General features: G+C 37.5%; 1 protein-coding gene across 3 annotated transcripts in view; it reads right to left on the bottom strand.

Annotated features, from left to right (window-relative positions):
• LOC126365992 (protein GDAP2 homolog) overlaps window positions 1–16,789 on the bottom strand; it is a 929,669-nt gene that overhangs the window by 196,145 nt on the left and 716,735 nt on the right. For all 3 annotated transcript variants that reach the window (XM_050008813.1, XM_050008815.1, XM_050008812.1), the window contains 2 exons: window positions 11,587–11,719; window positions 2,094–2,203 (listed from right to left, as the gene is read on the bottom strand). In XM_050008813.1, the coding sequence (XP_049864770.1) occupies window positions 2,094–2,203; window positions 11,587–11,719 (243 nt within the window). The remainder of the gene's footprint in view (window positions 1–2,093; window positions 2,204–11,586; window positions 11,720–16,789) is intronic.

Below are 16,789 nucleotides of genomic sequence, written 5' to 3'. Positions count from 1 at the left end.
TTGTTGATGACACTTGAATTCTGTCACAGGCACAAAAGTACATGGAAGTGTCTTGAACAGGGGATATAAGGTGAATATTAGAAAAAAAAAAGTTAATGGAATGTAATCAAATTAAATCAGGCAATGCTGAGGGATTTAGATTTGGAAACAGGACACTAAAAGTAGTAGATGAGATTTGCTATTTGGGCAGTAAAATAATATATGATGGTTGAAGGAGATAGGATACAAAATGTGGAGAGACAATGGCAAGAAAAGCCTTTCTGAAGAAGAGAAAGTTGCTAACATTAAATATAAACTTAACTGTCAGGAAGTCTTTTCTGAAGGTATTTGACTGGAGTGTCGCATTGTATGGAAGTGGATGATAAGCAGTTCAGACAAGAAGAGAACCTGACTAGAAGAAGGGTTTGGTTGATAAGACATATTCTGAGACACCAAGAAATTGTTAATTTAGTGCTGGAGAGAGAGAGAGAGAGAGAGAGAGAGAGAGAGAGAGAGAGAGAGAGAGAGAGAGAGAGAGAGACTGTGTGTGTATGGGGGGGATAAAAATTGCCGAGGGAGACCAAGAGATGAGCACATATTAACACGGAATGCTAGTACCAATGTTCATGTAAGATAGTAAGATAATGGTACTCAAATTTAGTAAAATTTTCATGGTGCACACGCAAATCCCTAAATACTGAAAAATCAGTCTAAGAGTAGGCTAAATACTTTTTTTATGTTTTACATGCAGTTTAGAATTACTTCTGAAGACTGGCTATGACCAAGTTATATTAATTCCCTTCAGTTTCTTATTGAATAACATGGTTAAAATTCAACACTCCATCAATGTCAAGATTGTAAGAAACAGAGTCCACAAACTCAAATGGGGACAAAAATAACCCTTTCAAATGAACTCAGAATTAACTTTAATTTATTTGGGGAGTCTACAGAAATCCTCCTGTACACAAAGTTAGTGCACTGTCCACTGGGACATCTTACGTGGTGAGTTTACTGAAATTAGATGAACAGTACTAATTAATTTACAAGAACTACAATGAACTCTGAAGGGGAAAAAGTATCTAGGGTTACCTTAAATAACACCACTATCATGTTACTTAATATGTTGTGGATGGCTGCTAACTTTTGACAGCTATTAATAATTTAATGTATAGTTCACTTTACATGTGTTTTTTCCCAATGCTTGTAAATCAAAAGAAGACATAATGGCTGGCAAGTCAGTCTGACTCTTAGTAATTTGACAGTGTTCTTGAATGAAAAATTTTTTTATGTGCTTTTTCCAGTATCTTACACAAAACATAATTTATTTTTTCTATAATGTCTAAAAATATCTGTATTTCCTAGAATAAAAACTTTTATACTTTCCAGTGGATTCTACACAGGAAACAAGATGTTATACACATTAAAATACAAACTGAAGGTTTAATGTATCAGGTATGTGTTCTGTAAACTGTTGGAATCTCCAGTCAGCAGTTGCGACTGCCCAATATTTCTTTTGACCAGAATCTATCTAGTATTATAGGTTACCAAATGATTATTCAAATGAACCGTTACTTTCCTTTTACATGTAGGGAATTACATATTATTATACTGTATAAACAGCCCTTTGGGAGTGCTATTAGAAAAGCATTCTTTTTTACCTAGATTATTTACTACGTTACGTTAATCATTACTGATAGTTAATGTATTGCTGATCAGTACTTATCTACAGGAGATGAAATGTGAAGCACTTCCAACACACACACACACACACACACACACACACACACACACACACACACACACACAGACCACTAAGCTTTTGGAACTAATAGTTCCTTCATTGGTGAGGTCAGAAGTTTGTGTTGAGGAAACATAAAAAGAATGGCAGGTCTCTAAGATCCCAGTATTAGACAGACCAACCTGTAGTGAAAAAGAAGGTAGTCTAATAATAGTTAATGTATTAGATGTGTGGTCCTACATATGTTTTTAACAGGTTTGAGAACACTGAAGGGTTCACTTGATTGTGGTATTTACAGAATATGCATTTGAAGATGTACTTATCAGAACAAAAAAGTAAAATATTGTGTTTCATATTTTTTCAAAAACTGACTTACGTATTGCTATATGAGCACCTTCATCAGGTGGGTAGTTTCTTCTAACAGAGTTCACTACACATAGAGCAAGTGAAGAAATATTCAGCTCACAAGCCTTTTGTAAAATATTTCTGAAAAAGACAACAATAATCAGTAATGGTAATAAACATGTGTCTCCATAATAATTCTATATACACTGTATATACTTAGGAATAATTCACAATTTGTAAGGTGGTTATCAGCTTATCAAAACTGCCTGAGTTTTTACACAAATTGTAGCACACTGAATTACAAAAAATTAGGACACACTAATTTTCTGGCAATGTCAGGTACTCCAACACATTGTTCAGCTAGCTCAGTTAATTAATTATTGTCCTTGCAGTTTTCTTATCGAACATTATATCACCAGTGATAACTATAATGTATAGTAAAGAGACAAGAGAACTCACATTTGTAAAATATTTCATAGAACTAGATTGACACAGAAGCAGGAAGAGAAAATTGAGAAATTCTGTATGTAATTGGAGGAAGGAAAGAAGTACTCAGAGTAAGGACATGCACTTATCAGTAGAGGGATTGATAAATAGTCGCCAACAGAAAGATTAACAGAAAGGAGACCTTTCATGATAACTTCATTCACATGTAGGAAAACTGATGTGTCAAGTTATCTAAGAAACTGAAGGAAGAGAAGCCTAAGATAGAACTAGAACATGTATAGCACACTCCAGCTATGATTAGGTAACAGCAACAGACACTAAGAAGAAGAAAGCCCCACAATTACAAAGTAGCCATAACCAAGTTATAGCTGCATGGTTGGCTAGGAATTCCGCAACAGGTCACCTGCATCACCAGATACAGAGTTCTGTTATGTGGCAACTGACTTTGCACAAACATACTGCACAGAACACCAAGAAGCAATAATGGATTGGGCAGAGAACTGCATCAACTGAGTAAGACATATGACAAATATTTATCTTCTCACAGTAGTCTTGCTGAAGTAGCTTTTGCTGAACTGACGAGTAATCACTTAACTGTGTTATAAACAGCATATACATAGGGATGAAAAACTTTGCACTGTTAAAACTGAAGGTTGTTGGTATTGTAGAGAGGGGAAGGGAGGGAGGTACAGGATGGCATTGAGTATTTATTTATTTATTTATTTATATTTTATTTTCGTAGAGCCATCACAATTATAGCTTTTGCAAAAATTAGAAATAATAATATGATAATAATGAAAATATGATAATAATTACACTTAGAAAAAATGTTTACAACTGTATTATCTTATATTTATTTAATATTTATTACTTTACAGCTGATACAATACTGTTTTATATCATAAGCAGTGTGTTAAAATTAATTGAACGAATGTAAATATTTTTCTGTCAGAAAAGATTTTGCATTAAAATCGGACCCTTTACACATTATTCAAGAGTTTGGTGGTTAGTGAATTCATATCAAACCATTGATGTATAGGCTTCAATATGCTAATTTTAATGTTGGTCTTTTCTGGACGTATGTAGTTACATTAAATTGTGTTCTGGAATTGTGATCATGTACATCACTGCACAAGAAAACTTGTTTGTCTCATAAATAATGTGACTTATTGAAATATGTATAAAGAATATATCGTTAGGTATTTATGCTGCACAAACATTTCACAATCTGATTCTCCATGACATATTCCATGCATAAGTCTTATTGTTCTTTTCAATAACACCAATATTATTTTAAAGTGGATGTCAGTTGCACAGCCTTGTCATTCAATCCCATAATTGAGAAAGGGGTAAATTAAATCATTCTATAGTAAACTTTTTTTAATGTTTGGCTAGAAACTATCTTAGTGATTTGGCTATGGAGACATAAGCCACTAATGAATTTTCCACATACAAAATTAATGGGGTTTGTCCACTGCAAATTCTCATCAACATACATGCCCAGAGATTTACAGGTGCCAGTTTCTGTTTCCCAAGGTGCTACATTGGTACGGTGAGAACTGTCCCTAATTTAAATGCCACTAATTGAGATTTGGTGGCATTCACCTTGATGCCTCGATCATTGCAGTATTTCGTCACCTCTGCTACACCACAAGTAGTAAAGGCTTCTAGTCCTTTACATTATGACACAATGTGATTGAGGAGTCATCCACATAGCTTATTATATGGGAGTTAATAGGATGTGCAATGTTTTTAATATACAGTATGTAGGGAAGAGAAAGGGAGGTAAACCTTGTATTACTGTTTCACTGGTGAAACGAAAGTTTATCATTTTAACAACTAATTCATACATCTTTGTAGTGCATTGCTGATAATTCAACAGGCACATGGCTACAAGATGCCTGGATGAACCTCTGATACAAAAGGACTTCAGGTTTTTTTTTTTAGAACTAACCTATGTTTTACTCTGTCGAAAGCTTTTGTGATGTCTAAAAAGATATCTGTAATTGGCATCCACTTGTGCAACAGACAATATACTTCATGGCAGAACTGTGTATCTGCAGTTTGTGGTTTGTGAAGAAGGTACTTGGATGGGATATGATGGTTTTGAATACCTTACTAAAGGTGTGAATTAATGATGTTGGTCTATAGTTGGAGAAATCTTCCTTATTTCTGTTTTCATACGCAGATTTCTCAACACCAATTTTTAGAACTGTTGGATACATGTTTTCTCCAATGCTATAAATAATCAGGTAGATAAAAGGTTTGGAGATTACTTTTAAGCTTATCTTGGTAATTGCACTAGTTCTGCCATCCCATCGAGATGAAAATTTTCTCCTTAACATTTGTATTACCTTTCATACTTCCTACTCATTTACTTTCATAAATTCCAAAACAGTACAATGAGTGAGGTAAGGGTGTCAACATGTACATCTATAATATGGGTTGGGTGGTCATCAGAAGTGAAATAGTTATGAAAAATGTTACGTGCAATATTTGAGTTTTTCACATTGTTACCATCATGTCTTATGCTGACTGGTTCTGTATTTATCTTCTTGGGAGCTTTATGGTATTTGTCGGTTATGTCCTAGGATGATTTATTAATATTATTAGACAGCTCTATTATTTTGCTGTTAACTTGCTTCCCTAGGTAAGCAATTTCAATTTTGAAAGATCAGTAAATACTCTGCCTGAGCCTAATCAGATTTGGTTGAGTTTCAGTATATGATTACTTACTTCTTGGCAAATTACCTTCTGGGTTACTGATAGAACAGCAATAGCTGTAAATGTCTCACTAGGTTTGAATAGAACTCATTCCATTTGCCACAAACCCTTTAAACTGGTGCTCAGAATCCTCTGCTATTTTGTATTTAAAGTTATTAATATTTGATCTATTTTTACATTAGATTAGATTTACTTTCATTCCAATTGATCCGTAGTGAGGAGGTCCTGCAGGATGTGGAACATTCCAGAAAAATAACAATACATGACAAATATTTGCAACTAAAAGAAATAAGCTAATGCACCATTCCATAGGTCCCAAGTGGAATGATCGTCATTTTTTTAATGAACACTATATGAAAGTCATGTTACAAATACTAATGTACTGAATTTAACATAAAAAAGTTTTTTATTTATTTATAAGGTAATAAACATGTAATAGAACTACTATAATACTTATTTACAATGAACATATTACTGCACTGAAATGGTGCAGAAGTCATATTGTACTTATATACAAATCAGTTGGTTTTACTGAGAAATTCATCAATGGAGTAGAAGGAGTTGGCCACCAATAAATCCTTTAGGCTTCTCTTAAACTGAATTTCATTGGTTGTTAAGCTTTTAATGGCTGCTGGCAAGTTATTGAAAATGTGTGTTCCTGAATAATGCAGACCTTTTTGTACAAGACTAAGTGACTAAGTCCTTGTGAAGATTATTCTTATTTCTAGTATTGATTCCATGAATTGAGCTGTTGGTTTGAAAAAGTGATATATTTTTAATGACAAATTTCATTAAGGAATAAATATATTTTGAAGCAGTAGTTAGTATCCCTAGTTCCCTAAACAGGCTTCTGCAAGATGTTTTTGAGTTCACACAACATATAACTCTTACTGCACGTTTTTGTGCCCAGAAAACTTTAGCTTGGCTTGATGAATTACCCCAAAAAATAAGCGCATATGACATTATGGAATGAAAGTAAGCATAGTATGCCAGCTTTTTCATTTTTATATCCCCCATGTCCGACAAAATTCGTATTGCAAACAGAGATTTATTAAGACACTTCAGCAGTTCTGTGGTGTGCTCCTCCCAGTTGAATTTATCATTAAGCTGTAATCCCAAGACTTTAACACTGTCCACTTCTTCTACCTTCTTGTCATCGTATGTTAGACATATACTCGTGGGACACTCCTTACAAGTTCTGAACTGCATGTAGTGTGTTTTTTCAAAGTTTAATGATAAAGAATTGGCTAGGAACCAATGATTAATGTCCACAAATATGTTATTGGCTGATCTTTCTAAGACTACACTTGATTTGCTATTTATTGAAATGTTTGTATCATCGGCAAACAAAACGAATTTGGCATCCGGTAATGTTACTGATGAAAGGTCATTGATATAAACAAGAAAGGTAAGGGCGCCAAAATGGAACCTTATGGGACCCCGCATATAATTAGTTCCCAGTTGGATGATGCCTGATAGCTTGATACATGTCTCTTTCCTAATAATACCCTTTGTTTCCTGCCAGAAATATAAGATTTGAACCACTTTGCAGCATTTCCTGTTACACTATAATATTCTAATTTACTTAAAAGGAATTGTGATTTACACAGTCAAATACCTTTGACAGATCACAAAATATACCAGTTGCCTACAATTTTTTGTCTAATGAATTAAGCACATTTTCACTGTAAGTGTAGTTAGCCTTCTCAATGTCAGAACCTTTTAGAAATCGAAACTGTGACTTTGACAGTATGTTATTTGAGATAAGATGGTTATAAAGCCGACTGTACGTTACCTTTTCGAAATTTTTTGAGAATGCTGGCAACAGTGAAATTGGATGGAAATTTGATGCTATTTCTTTATCTCCCTTCTTAAACAGTGACTTAACTTCAGCATATTTCAGCCATTCAGGAAATATTCCACTTATAAACTACTGGTTACACAGATAGTTTAATATGTTACTTAGGTCAGAATCACATTCTTTAATTAACTTTGTTGATATTTCATCATACCCATTAGATATTTTTGATTTTAAATATGTTATGATGGACATTATTTCTGTTGGAGTAGTGAGGATCAAATTCATATTGTGGAAGTTACTTGAAATGTCTGGTCTGAGGTATTCCATAGCAGCATCTACTGAACTTGACAACCCCATCTTTTCAGTAACAGTTATAAAATGTTTGTTAAAAAGTTCTGTAACACTATACACATCTGTCACCAATGTATCATTTACTCTTAATGCTATTTGTTCCTCTTCATGTCTGGTTCTACCGGTCTCCTCCTTCACTATATCCCATACTGTCTTTATTTTGTTATCTGATATGACTATCTTTTCCTTGTAATATATTTGCTTAGACATCCATATTACAGTCTTTAATATTTTGCAGTATTTCTTATAATGTGCTATAGCATCAACATTGGAAATGTTTCGGATTGACAGATACCATTTTCTTTTTGTTTTACAGGATACCCCTATCCCTCGAGTAATCCATGGCTTCTTTGTAGACTTTGCTCTAACCTTGGTAAGTTTTGGGGGAAAGCAGTGTTCGAATAAGGTAAGCACTTTATTAGCAAAAGTGTTATATTTTTCATTCATGCCTTGAGCACTGTAAACATCAGTCCAGTGAATGTCTCTGAGGAGTGTCCTAAAAATAATCAATTTTTGGCTTACTGATTACCCTCTTGAGCTCAGATTTAACAGATTTTATATTCTGTTCAGTATTAACATTTAACAGAAGGAACTGCACATCATGGTCTGAGAGGCCATTGACTATTGGTTTTGTAATATAATTTTGTTGATTGGCCTTTTCTATAGAGATATTATCAATGGCTGTTTGTGAGCAAGTGGCTATCCTAGTGGGGAACTTTACAGTGGGAATTAAGTTGAATGATAGTGTTACTAACTCAAATAAGTTCTTATTGGGAGAGTCTTTAAGGAAATTACATTGAAATCACCAGTAACCACTATTTCTTTGTTTTTGGTTGTTAAATGGGCCAGTACAGCTTCAAGGTGGTTTAAAAACAGATATGCACTTAATATTATGAAGGATTTTTTGTGAAATTCTAATTCTGTTGCACATGTTTCCTTATGCTGTTCTAGGCAAAATTTATGAATGTCTATGTTCTTAAATTTATGACAGTTCCTGATGAATGTGGCAACTCCTCCTTTCTCCATTTCTGATCTACAAAAGTGAGATGCTAACCTAAATCCTGTAACACTTAAAAGTTCTATACCAGTGGTCACATGGTGTTCAGAGAGGCAGATTATGTCAGCTGGATTTGAAGACTCTAATTCATCTATGCAGATAGTTAATTCATTAATTTTATTTCTCAGTCCTCGAATATTTTGATGCAATAAAGATAGCTGACATTTCACATTGACTGAGTTAAAATTGGATAGAGTTAAAACATCTGCTGACTGTTGAAAATTCTTAACCAATTGCTGTTTATGCTGATAAAATAAGCTGGAATTATGGTTTTTGATTTCTTTCTCAAACTGAAGGTTTGTCTCAGTCCTAACCTCTCTTAAAATTTGCTTTCTTTCTGTCCGCCCTACCCTAAAAAAGGGTCTTTTCTGAACCCTATAACCACTGGTATTTTACCAGTCATGACAGTGCCTCCTCCCTTTAACTTTCCTGCTATTTCCCCAGCCAATTTACCCTTCCCCTTCCTGTTGAGGTGAAGGCCAGATTCATTTCTGCAGAACAGCTTTTGTTTTTTTGGCACAGCTGAATTCATGTACTGTATCATATGACGAAACTGATCAGATAATAAAAATTTAAGCTACTGTAACTTACTTCAACTACAACAACATTGTTGATTATAGTATAAGCTACTCTAGTGGAGCAAGTGTCTGTTATTCTAGTGTCGGAAGTTAGTATACTTAAGAGATTCTACAAACTTAACACATAATTGAGTTTTAAGTTCACTGTAGTGCAACAGAGTAGGGCTGGGAAGGGAAGGTTGGCTGAACTAGCAGGTTTTGCATGTTTATATATACTGACAGAGATAAAATGACAGTACTTCTCTCAGAACCAGTTGAAATAACAGGAATCCATATCTTCTTGCCATGTAGCTAGCAGGAACATAAAACGATGGAACTCCAGATTGGAATAAAAACAATATTAGGAAGAGGACACATTGCTACTCACTGTGAAGGTGACGTGTTGAGTTACAGACAAGCACAAAGCCTGTCTGCAACTCAGTGAGTTGGAATATATTGGAAGGGTGGTCAATGAGATATGTTTTTAACTGTCAATTGAATTGATAGGGTTTCACAATGATTTCTATTAGACAAGAGCTTGTTGAATACTTTTATGTCAGAGTATGTAACTCCATTCTTAACTAATAACAACCACCATGAAACAAGTGTAATGGTTATACGCCATAGAAATGGGGAATGATAACATCAAATAAATTGAAAATAACACACAACATTTCATTTGCTGTGTGAGGCTACAATTTAAGACACTTATCGGCAATTTAACAGACCATTTACAATGCCTGTAGCAATGTGTGTCACTATGTTCACCATGTAAGTAGTATGACATTTGAAAAAGTTTCTTCATGTCTTCATTTCTGTTACCCTATAGAAAGTTAACTGAGGATTAAAAGGAGAGAACAGTTATATAAATTGATATATTGTTATTTTGTCAACACAGAAGTGGCTTACAAACAGCAGAATGACTTTGTTATAGCTGTAATATGATAAGCCTTTCTGCACATAGGAAAACTTTTTACTAAAAGATTATCAAGTGAGATGAGACAGTTGAAATTTCGTGAGATCAGAAAGGCAATACAATCCTGGCTGAAAGGAAAATCTTTCCACACTCTTGATGAATTTGCAAATATGAGTGTAAGTAATCTATTAATTTAATCACAAACAAGCAACTTCTGTCCCTGTTATTCTTAAGAGGGAAAATATAGCAATTATAAATAGTATAACTAAATATAACAATATTATGAACAGGATAGTTGCTACTCATCACATAGCAGAGATGGTGAGTTGCAGATAAGCACAACAAAAAGACTGTCACAAAATGAGCTTTTAGCCACCAATGCCTTTGTCAAAAATAGACAACACACACACACATACGTGCAAATGCAACTGACACACATATGACCACAGTCTCCAGCAACTGAAGCCAGACTACGAGCAGCAGCGCATGATGGGGGAGACAACTGGATGGGGTAAGGAGGAATCTGGGACGGGGAGGGGGAGAGATAGCAGGGTAAGGGTGGGAGATGGTAAAGTGCTGCTAGTGGGAGTATGCAGGGCTGTGACGGAGAGAGGACAGAACAGCTAGTTGCAGTTTGCAGTTTTCACTTGAGAGGGTAGATGGAGAGTGGAGGAGAGAGGGCGGGGGGTTAGTGGAAAACAGAGGGAAGTAAAAAGAATGGTTAAATTGCAGGGAGAGCTCCCACTTGCACAATTCAGAGAAGCTAGCATTAGTGGGAAGGATCCACATGGCACAGGTTGTGAGCAAGCACTGAAATGAAGAATGTCATGTTGGGCGGTGTGCACAACAACAGGGTGGTCCAATTGGCCACAATTTATCAGTGGCCATTCATGTGCACAGACAGCTTGTCGGGGTGTCATGCCCACGTAGAATTCAGCACAGTGGTGCGTTCTCCTGGTATCCCTCCCCCTACCCGTCCCAGCCTCCTCCTTGCCTCCACCCGGTGGCCTCTCCCATCATATGCTGCTGCTCGTGGTCTGGCTTCAGCTGTCATAGACTGTGCTCATATGTGTGTGAGTTATGTTTGCACGTGTGTGTGTGTGTGTGTGTGTGTGTGTGTGTGTGTGTGTGTCTAGGTGAAAGCTTAATTCTTTTAACAGTCTTTTTCATTGTACCTGTATGCAACTCAAAAAATAAATAAGATATGTATATGGAACATAACTAGAGAATCACCTGGAATTGATCCATACTAATGTCAGCAAAAGTTAAAAATGACAAGTATGCTTACATTACAGATAAAGCTTTCAAGCTGGGTATAGTTCACCACTCTTACCTTAGGAATTGTATTATAAAAAGTGATCTTTGATTATTACACATCATTAGGCAGTAGTAGATACAGATTTTTTTAACAGAGTAAAATTAATTGAATTATACACACAGTTTTATATCTTATTTCATAGCTGGAATATTTTTTAAGTGTCACCCACCCTATGACCCCTCCTCTCACCAACAGCATTTACCACTCCTAACACTCCCTCACTGTGGCAAAGTACTATTTTGAAACACATTTTTATATCTTTCCATTGTATTTAACTGGAACTACATTAGGTGCTTTAGTACAGAAGAGGTAATTCATGTAAGGAACAACAATTTCTGGCATTTCATACTTACCGATAACAACTATGCAATGTATTTTCTGCTGCAGTCTGATATTTAACATTGTATTTTGGACCAACAGTATGGATGATAAATCGTGCTGGAAGATTGTATCCCTGAGTTACACGTACTTCTCCTGTGCGGCATTCTAGAAGAAAGCAGACCTTAAAGTAATCAAAAATTTCAAAACTGAGTTACACATCCTGGAACTGTTACAGCACAACAATTATAAACTGAAACTATGTCTCAACAGATACACTTACAGGTATGGCTATCAGAATGATAAGTAACTCCTTTGCTTGATTATGTAACTGTTTAAAGCATAAAACAACAACATTGATACAGCAAAATTTAATGAAGTAATTAAGCTTAAAAGCAAATAATTCAAAAAATATTTATAGTTATGCATATAATTTTTAGAATAATGATTTCCTCCATTTGTTAGTATGTTAACATTGACTGTCCAACTTGTCTACAAGAATTGGTTTAACATTTTTAGTCATGTAACATGGTGATGTTTGTAAAAGGATCCTAATTGACATGGGACAAGTGTAAGTCAAACCTTGTCAGCAACACTGGTTTTAAAACCTACTGAAATTCCTACTTCCAAGTGAATACTGCAAAGGGAAATGCATGCAACTGACATTTGGAGCTGGTTATCTCCCAAAAGACCCTTTCTCACAGTGGCACATGAACTGAGGTGATAAAAGTGATGGGATCTACATCTACATCTACATCTACATCTACATCCATACTCCGCAAGCCACCTGATGGTGTGTGGTGGAGGGTACCCTGAGTACCTCTATCGGTTCTCCCTTCTATTCCAGTCTCGTATTGTATGTGGAAAGAAGGATTGTCGGTATGCTTCTGTGTGGGCTCTAATCTCTCTGATTTTATCCTCATGGTCTCTTCGCGAGATATACGTAGGAGGGAGCAATATACTGCTTGACTCTTCGGTGAAGGTATGTTCTCGAAACTTTAACAAAAGCCCGTACCGAGCTACTGAGCGTCTCTCCTGCAAAGTCTTCCACTGGAGTTTATCTATCATATCCCTAACGCTTTCGCGATTACTAAATGAGCCTGTAATGAAGCGCGCTGCTCTCCGTTGGATCTTCTCTATCTCTTCTATCAACCCTAACTGGTGCGGATCCCACACTGCTGAGCAGTATTCAAGCAGTGGGCGAACAAGCCTACTGTAACCTACTTCCTTTGTTGTTGGATTGCATTTCCTTAGGATTCTGCCAATGAATCTCAGTCTGGCATCTGTTTTTCCGACGATCAACTTTATATGATCATTCCATTTTAAATCACTCCTAATGAGTACTCCCAGATAATTTATGGAATTAACTGCTTCCAGTTGCTGACCTGCTATTTTGTAGCTAAATGATAAGGGACCTATCTTTCTATGTATTCGAGAAATTTGCACCCCAGCTCTCCGCAGAATCGTCTGAGCCTCTGGTTTAAGCCTTCCAATCGGCTCCAAACCATAGGACCGGTTCTGGGAACGATAGTACAAATAGTTAGCTCTGATTCCACCCCACGAGCAAGGCTTTCCGCCTTCACCAACTCCGCCAACCGCCTGTATGAACTGAGGATGACCTCTGAACCCAGACGGCAGGAGTCATTGGTGCCGACATGAGCAACAATTTGCAGTCGGGTGCACCCAGTGCTCTCTATCGCCGCTGGTAGGGCCTCCTCCACATCTCGGATGAGACCCCCCGGCAAGCAGACGGAGTGAACACTGGCCTTCTTCCCCGACCTTTTCGCTGTTTCCCTAAGGGGCTCCATCACCTGCCTAACGTTGGATCTCCCAATAACAAATATACCCCTCCCCCCATGTGCCTGCTCAGACCTTGCTGAAGGAGCAGCCACATGTCCACTCACAGGCAGAGCGGGCGAAGACACACGGCCAGCCTCCACATTGACCCTCCGCCTCGTGCACCGCAAACGCCGCTGAACCCGCCACTCCCCTTGGGGAGAGGGTGGCCCAACCGCGCCCGGTACCTGCGAAGATGTCTCGACAGCGGGGACAGTGGGTGAAGCATGTAACACCTGGGGTGTACCTTGCGACGCACCAGACTCCCCACTGCCGCTAAACTCCGAGGCAGCAGCCTGAAGACGGCTGACCACGGCCATCAACACGCTCAGCTGTTCGCGAAGAGTGGCCAGCTCCTCCTGCGTCCGTACACAGCAGTCACACATCCTATCCATCCTAAGGAATCAATTTTCTGAAGAGACTTAATCAACTTTTAACTAGACTGCTAATTCACTAAAGGCGGCTGATTATTGACTAAACTGTGATTGCTAACCACTTCTTGTAGAAAACAATGAAAATAGCACTACCTGTCTCTGGACTGTATTCAAAACAAACATTAGCACTACTAGCACTATGGCTGACTAAAGGGACTCTCTGACTGTATTCAAAACAAACACGAAATCTATGGAACAATATTACTAATACCTCCAAATATCACGCTGGATCTTCTTTTGCCCAGCATAGTGCAGCACCTCAATGTAGCATGGACTCAACAAGTTGTTGGAAGTCCTGTGCAGAAATATTGAGCCATGCTGCCTCTATAGCCATCCATAATTGTGAAAGTGTTGCCGGTGTAGGATTTTGTGCATGAACTGACCTCTAAATTATGTCCCACAAATGCTCGATGGGACTCATGTCGGGCAGTCAGGGCAGCCAAATCATTTGCTTGAACTGTCCAGAATGTTCTTCAAATCAGTTGTGAAACACTGGTCACCCAGTGACATGGCGCATTGTCATCTATAAAAATTCCATTATTGTTTAGAAACATAAAGTCTGTGAATGGCTGCAAATGATCTCCAAATAGCCAAACATAACCATTTCCAGCCAATAATTGGTTCAGTTGGACCAGAAAACATAGTCCATTCCACGTTAACACAGTACACACCATTATGGATACACCACCAGCTTGCACAGTGCTTTGCTGATAACTTGGGTCCATGACTGTCTCGAACACTACCATCATCTCTTACCAGCTGAAATCAGTACTCATCCAACCAGGGTATGGTTTTCAAGTCATATAGGGTCAAACTGACACGGTCACGAACCCAGCAGAGCTGTGGTGAATAACGTCATGCTGTTAACAAAGGCACTTGTGTTGGTCAACTGCTGCCGTAGCCCATTAACAACTGATTTTGCCATACTGTCCTAATGGATGCATTCATTGTATGTTCCACATCAATTTCTGCAGTTATTTCATATAATATTGCTTGTCCGTTACTCTGATAGCTCTACACAACCGAACAGCACTTTGCTGGTAACTGAAGTCCATCAGTCACTGCACGGTCTGTGGTGAGAGGTAATGCCTGAAATTTGGTATTCTCAGTGCACTCTTGACACTGTGGATCTTGGAATATTGAATTCTCTAATGATTTTCAAAGTGTAATGACCCTTGTGCCTAGCTCTAACTACTGTCCCGAGTTCGAAGTTTGTTTATTCCTGTCTTGCAGTCATAACCGCTTCAGAAACCTTTTCACAAGAATCATCTGAGTACAAATGACAGCTCTGCCAATGCACTGCTATTTTGCACCTTGTATACATGATACTACCATCATCTGTATGTGTGCTTATCACTATTCCATGACTTTTGTGACCTCGTTGTAAAGTGGCATATCTTCAGTGGGCCAAGAAATACACAGCTTGGGCAGCAGCTGGCTGAAGGCATGTACTGTGGACTGACAGGTTCAGTTTTGTCTCTTTCCAAATGATCCAAAGCATCATGTACACTAATTGCCCAATGGTACATTTAAACTGCAGTATATGTGTGTGGATGGTATGTTCGGACCAGATATGTCCCTGTTATATCTTAAGGGTTGTTTTTGGTACTATGATTTGCACTTACTCATTCAGATTATTATTAATATGAACCAGAATGTTTATTTCAATATTCTCAGTGACCAAGCGTTCTTTTTACACTTTCATGGTGAGCATGCTGTGGGCACTCACATCTTCCAAGATGACAACATCCATCTTCACGGGGCTGCAAGTATATGTTCCTGGTTTGAAAAACCCTCAGGCACACTTATTGCACCTTGACTGGATTATTAAAATATCTGATCTTAATCCCATTGAAAATTTCTGCAACTATTTGGAACAGTGGATGAAGTGTAGTGGTCAACATACCCACAATTTGATACTCTTATGGAGTCTAATCATCATGAGTGGTTTCAGGTGGGTAGGAGCATACCTGAGGAATATTTTTGACCATCTTCATCATCAAATGGAGGACATTATCAACATGGAATGACATGAAATTGGTGTGTGATGCTTTTTTTTGGGGGGGGGGGGGGGGGGTAGGGGGGCGGCATGGGGGAGAGGGTGGAGAAGGGGGCGGGCAACTTAATTTTTGTTCAGTGTGCTTCCACTGTTGTTGTAAAAAGGAAAAAGTATTCAACCGATATTACACGAATATTTTTAATCAGTTTCAAGAACAGTATTTACTTCTTAATTCCTTTTATTTCAACGGATGCTTCTATAACAACAGTGATCTAGGTAGTAATAAAAAAAAATGTCCTTGGTCCCAGGTTTGATCCCAGCTACTGCTTAAATTTTGAGCAAAAAATTTCAATAATGGCATCAAAGACTTCAAATATTAGGAATCACTCTTGTCCTAACAATAGCCATGTCAAAGAGGAAACAGAATTGAACAGCATTTTGGAGCACCATCTTACTCTGCAGAAAAATGAGTAATTATCAGCAGTTTGAGGATACAAAAGGCAACAGATATCACTGCATTAAAGACATGCAAGGTGTATCCACAGGATATGTAACTTGTAATTGAAAAGTGTCACTATGACTCATGAAGTACATTCTATGAATAGAAGTGTGGAATGTAAGAAGTGTGAATGTGTAGGGGAACTACAAAATCTGAAAAGAGAAACATAAAGGCCCCATCTATCCAGACACCCCTATGTAATGCAGAACTGACCACTAGATGTCACAAGAGGCAGACTCAATGCCAGCATTGTTTACTGTGTACAGTAGAGGAAAAGTTCAGTTACTATGACCGATTGTATCGGCATGATAATGCATCCTGTCATAATACAGCATCTGTGAGGCAATAGTTTGTGGACAATAATGCTCCTGAAATAGACTAGCATGTCCAGAGCTCAATGCAACACCTTTGGAATGAGTTAGAATGTCGACCTCGCTCCAGACCCGAACATCCAACATCGCTACTTTCTC

Source organism: Schistocerca gregaria, chromosome 4 (genome assembly GCF_023897955.1).
Source record: "Schistocerca gregaria isolate iqSchGreg1 chromosome 4, iqSchGreg1.2, whole genome shotgun sequence".
Lineage (NCBI taxonomy): Eukaryota > Metazoa > Arthropoda > Insecta > Orthoptera > Acrididae > Schistocerca > Schistocerca gregaria.
Note: the sequence above shows the minus strand (reverse complement) of the source record. Positions and strands in the feature narration are given on the sequence as shown.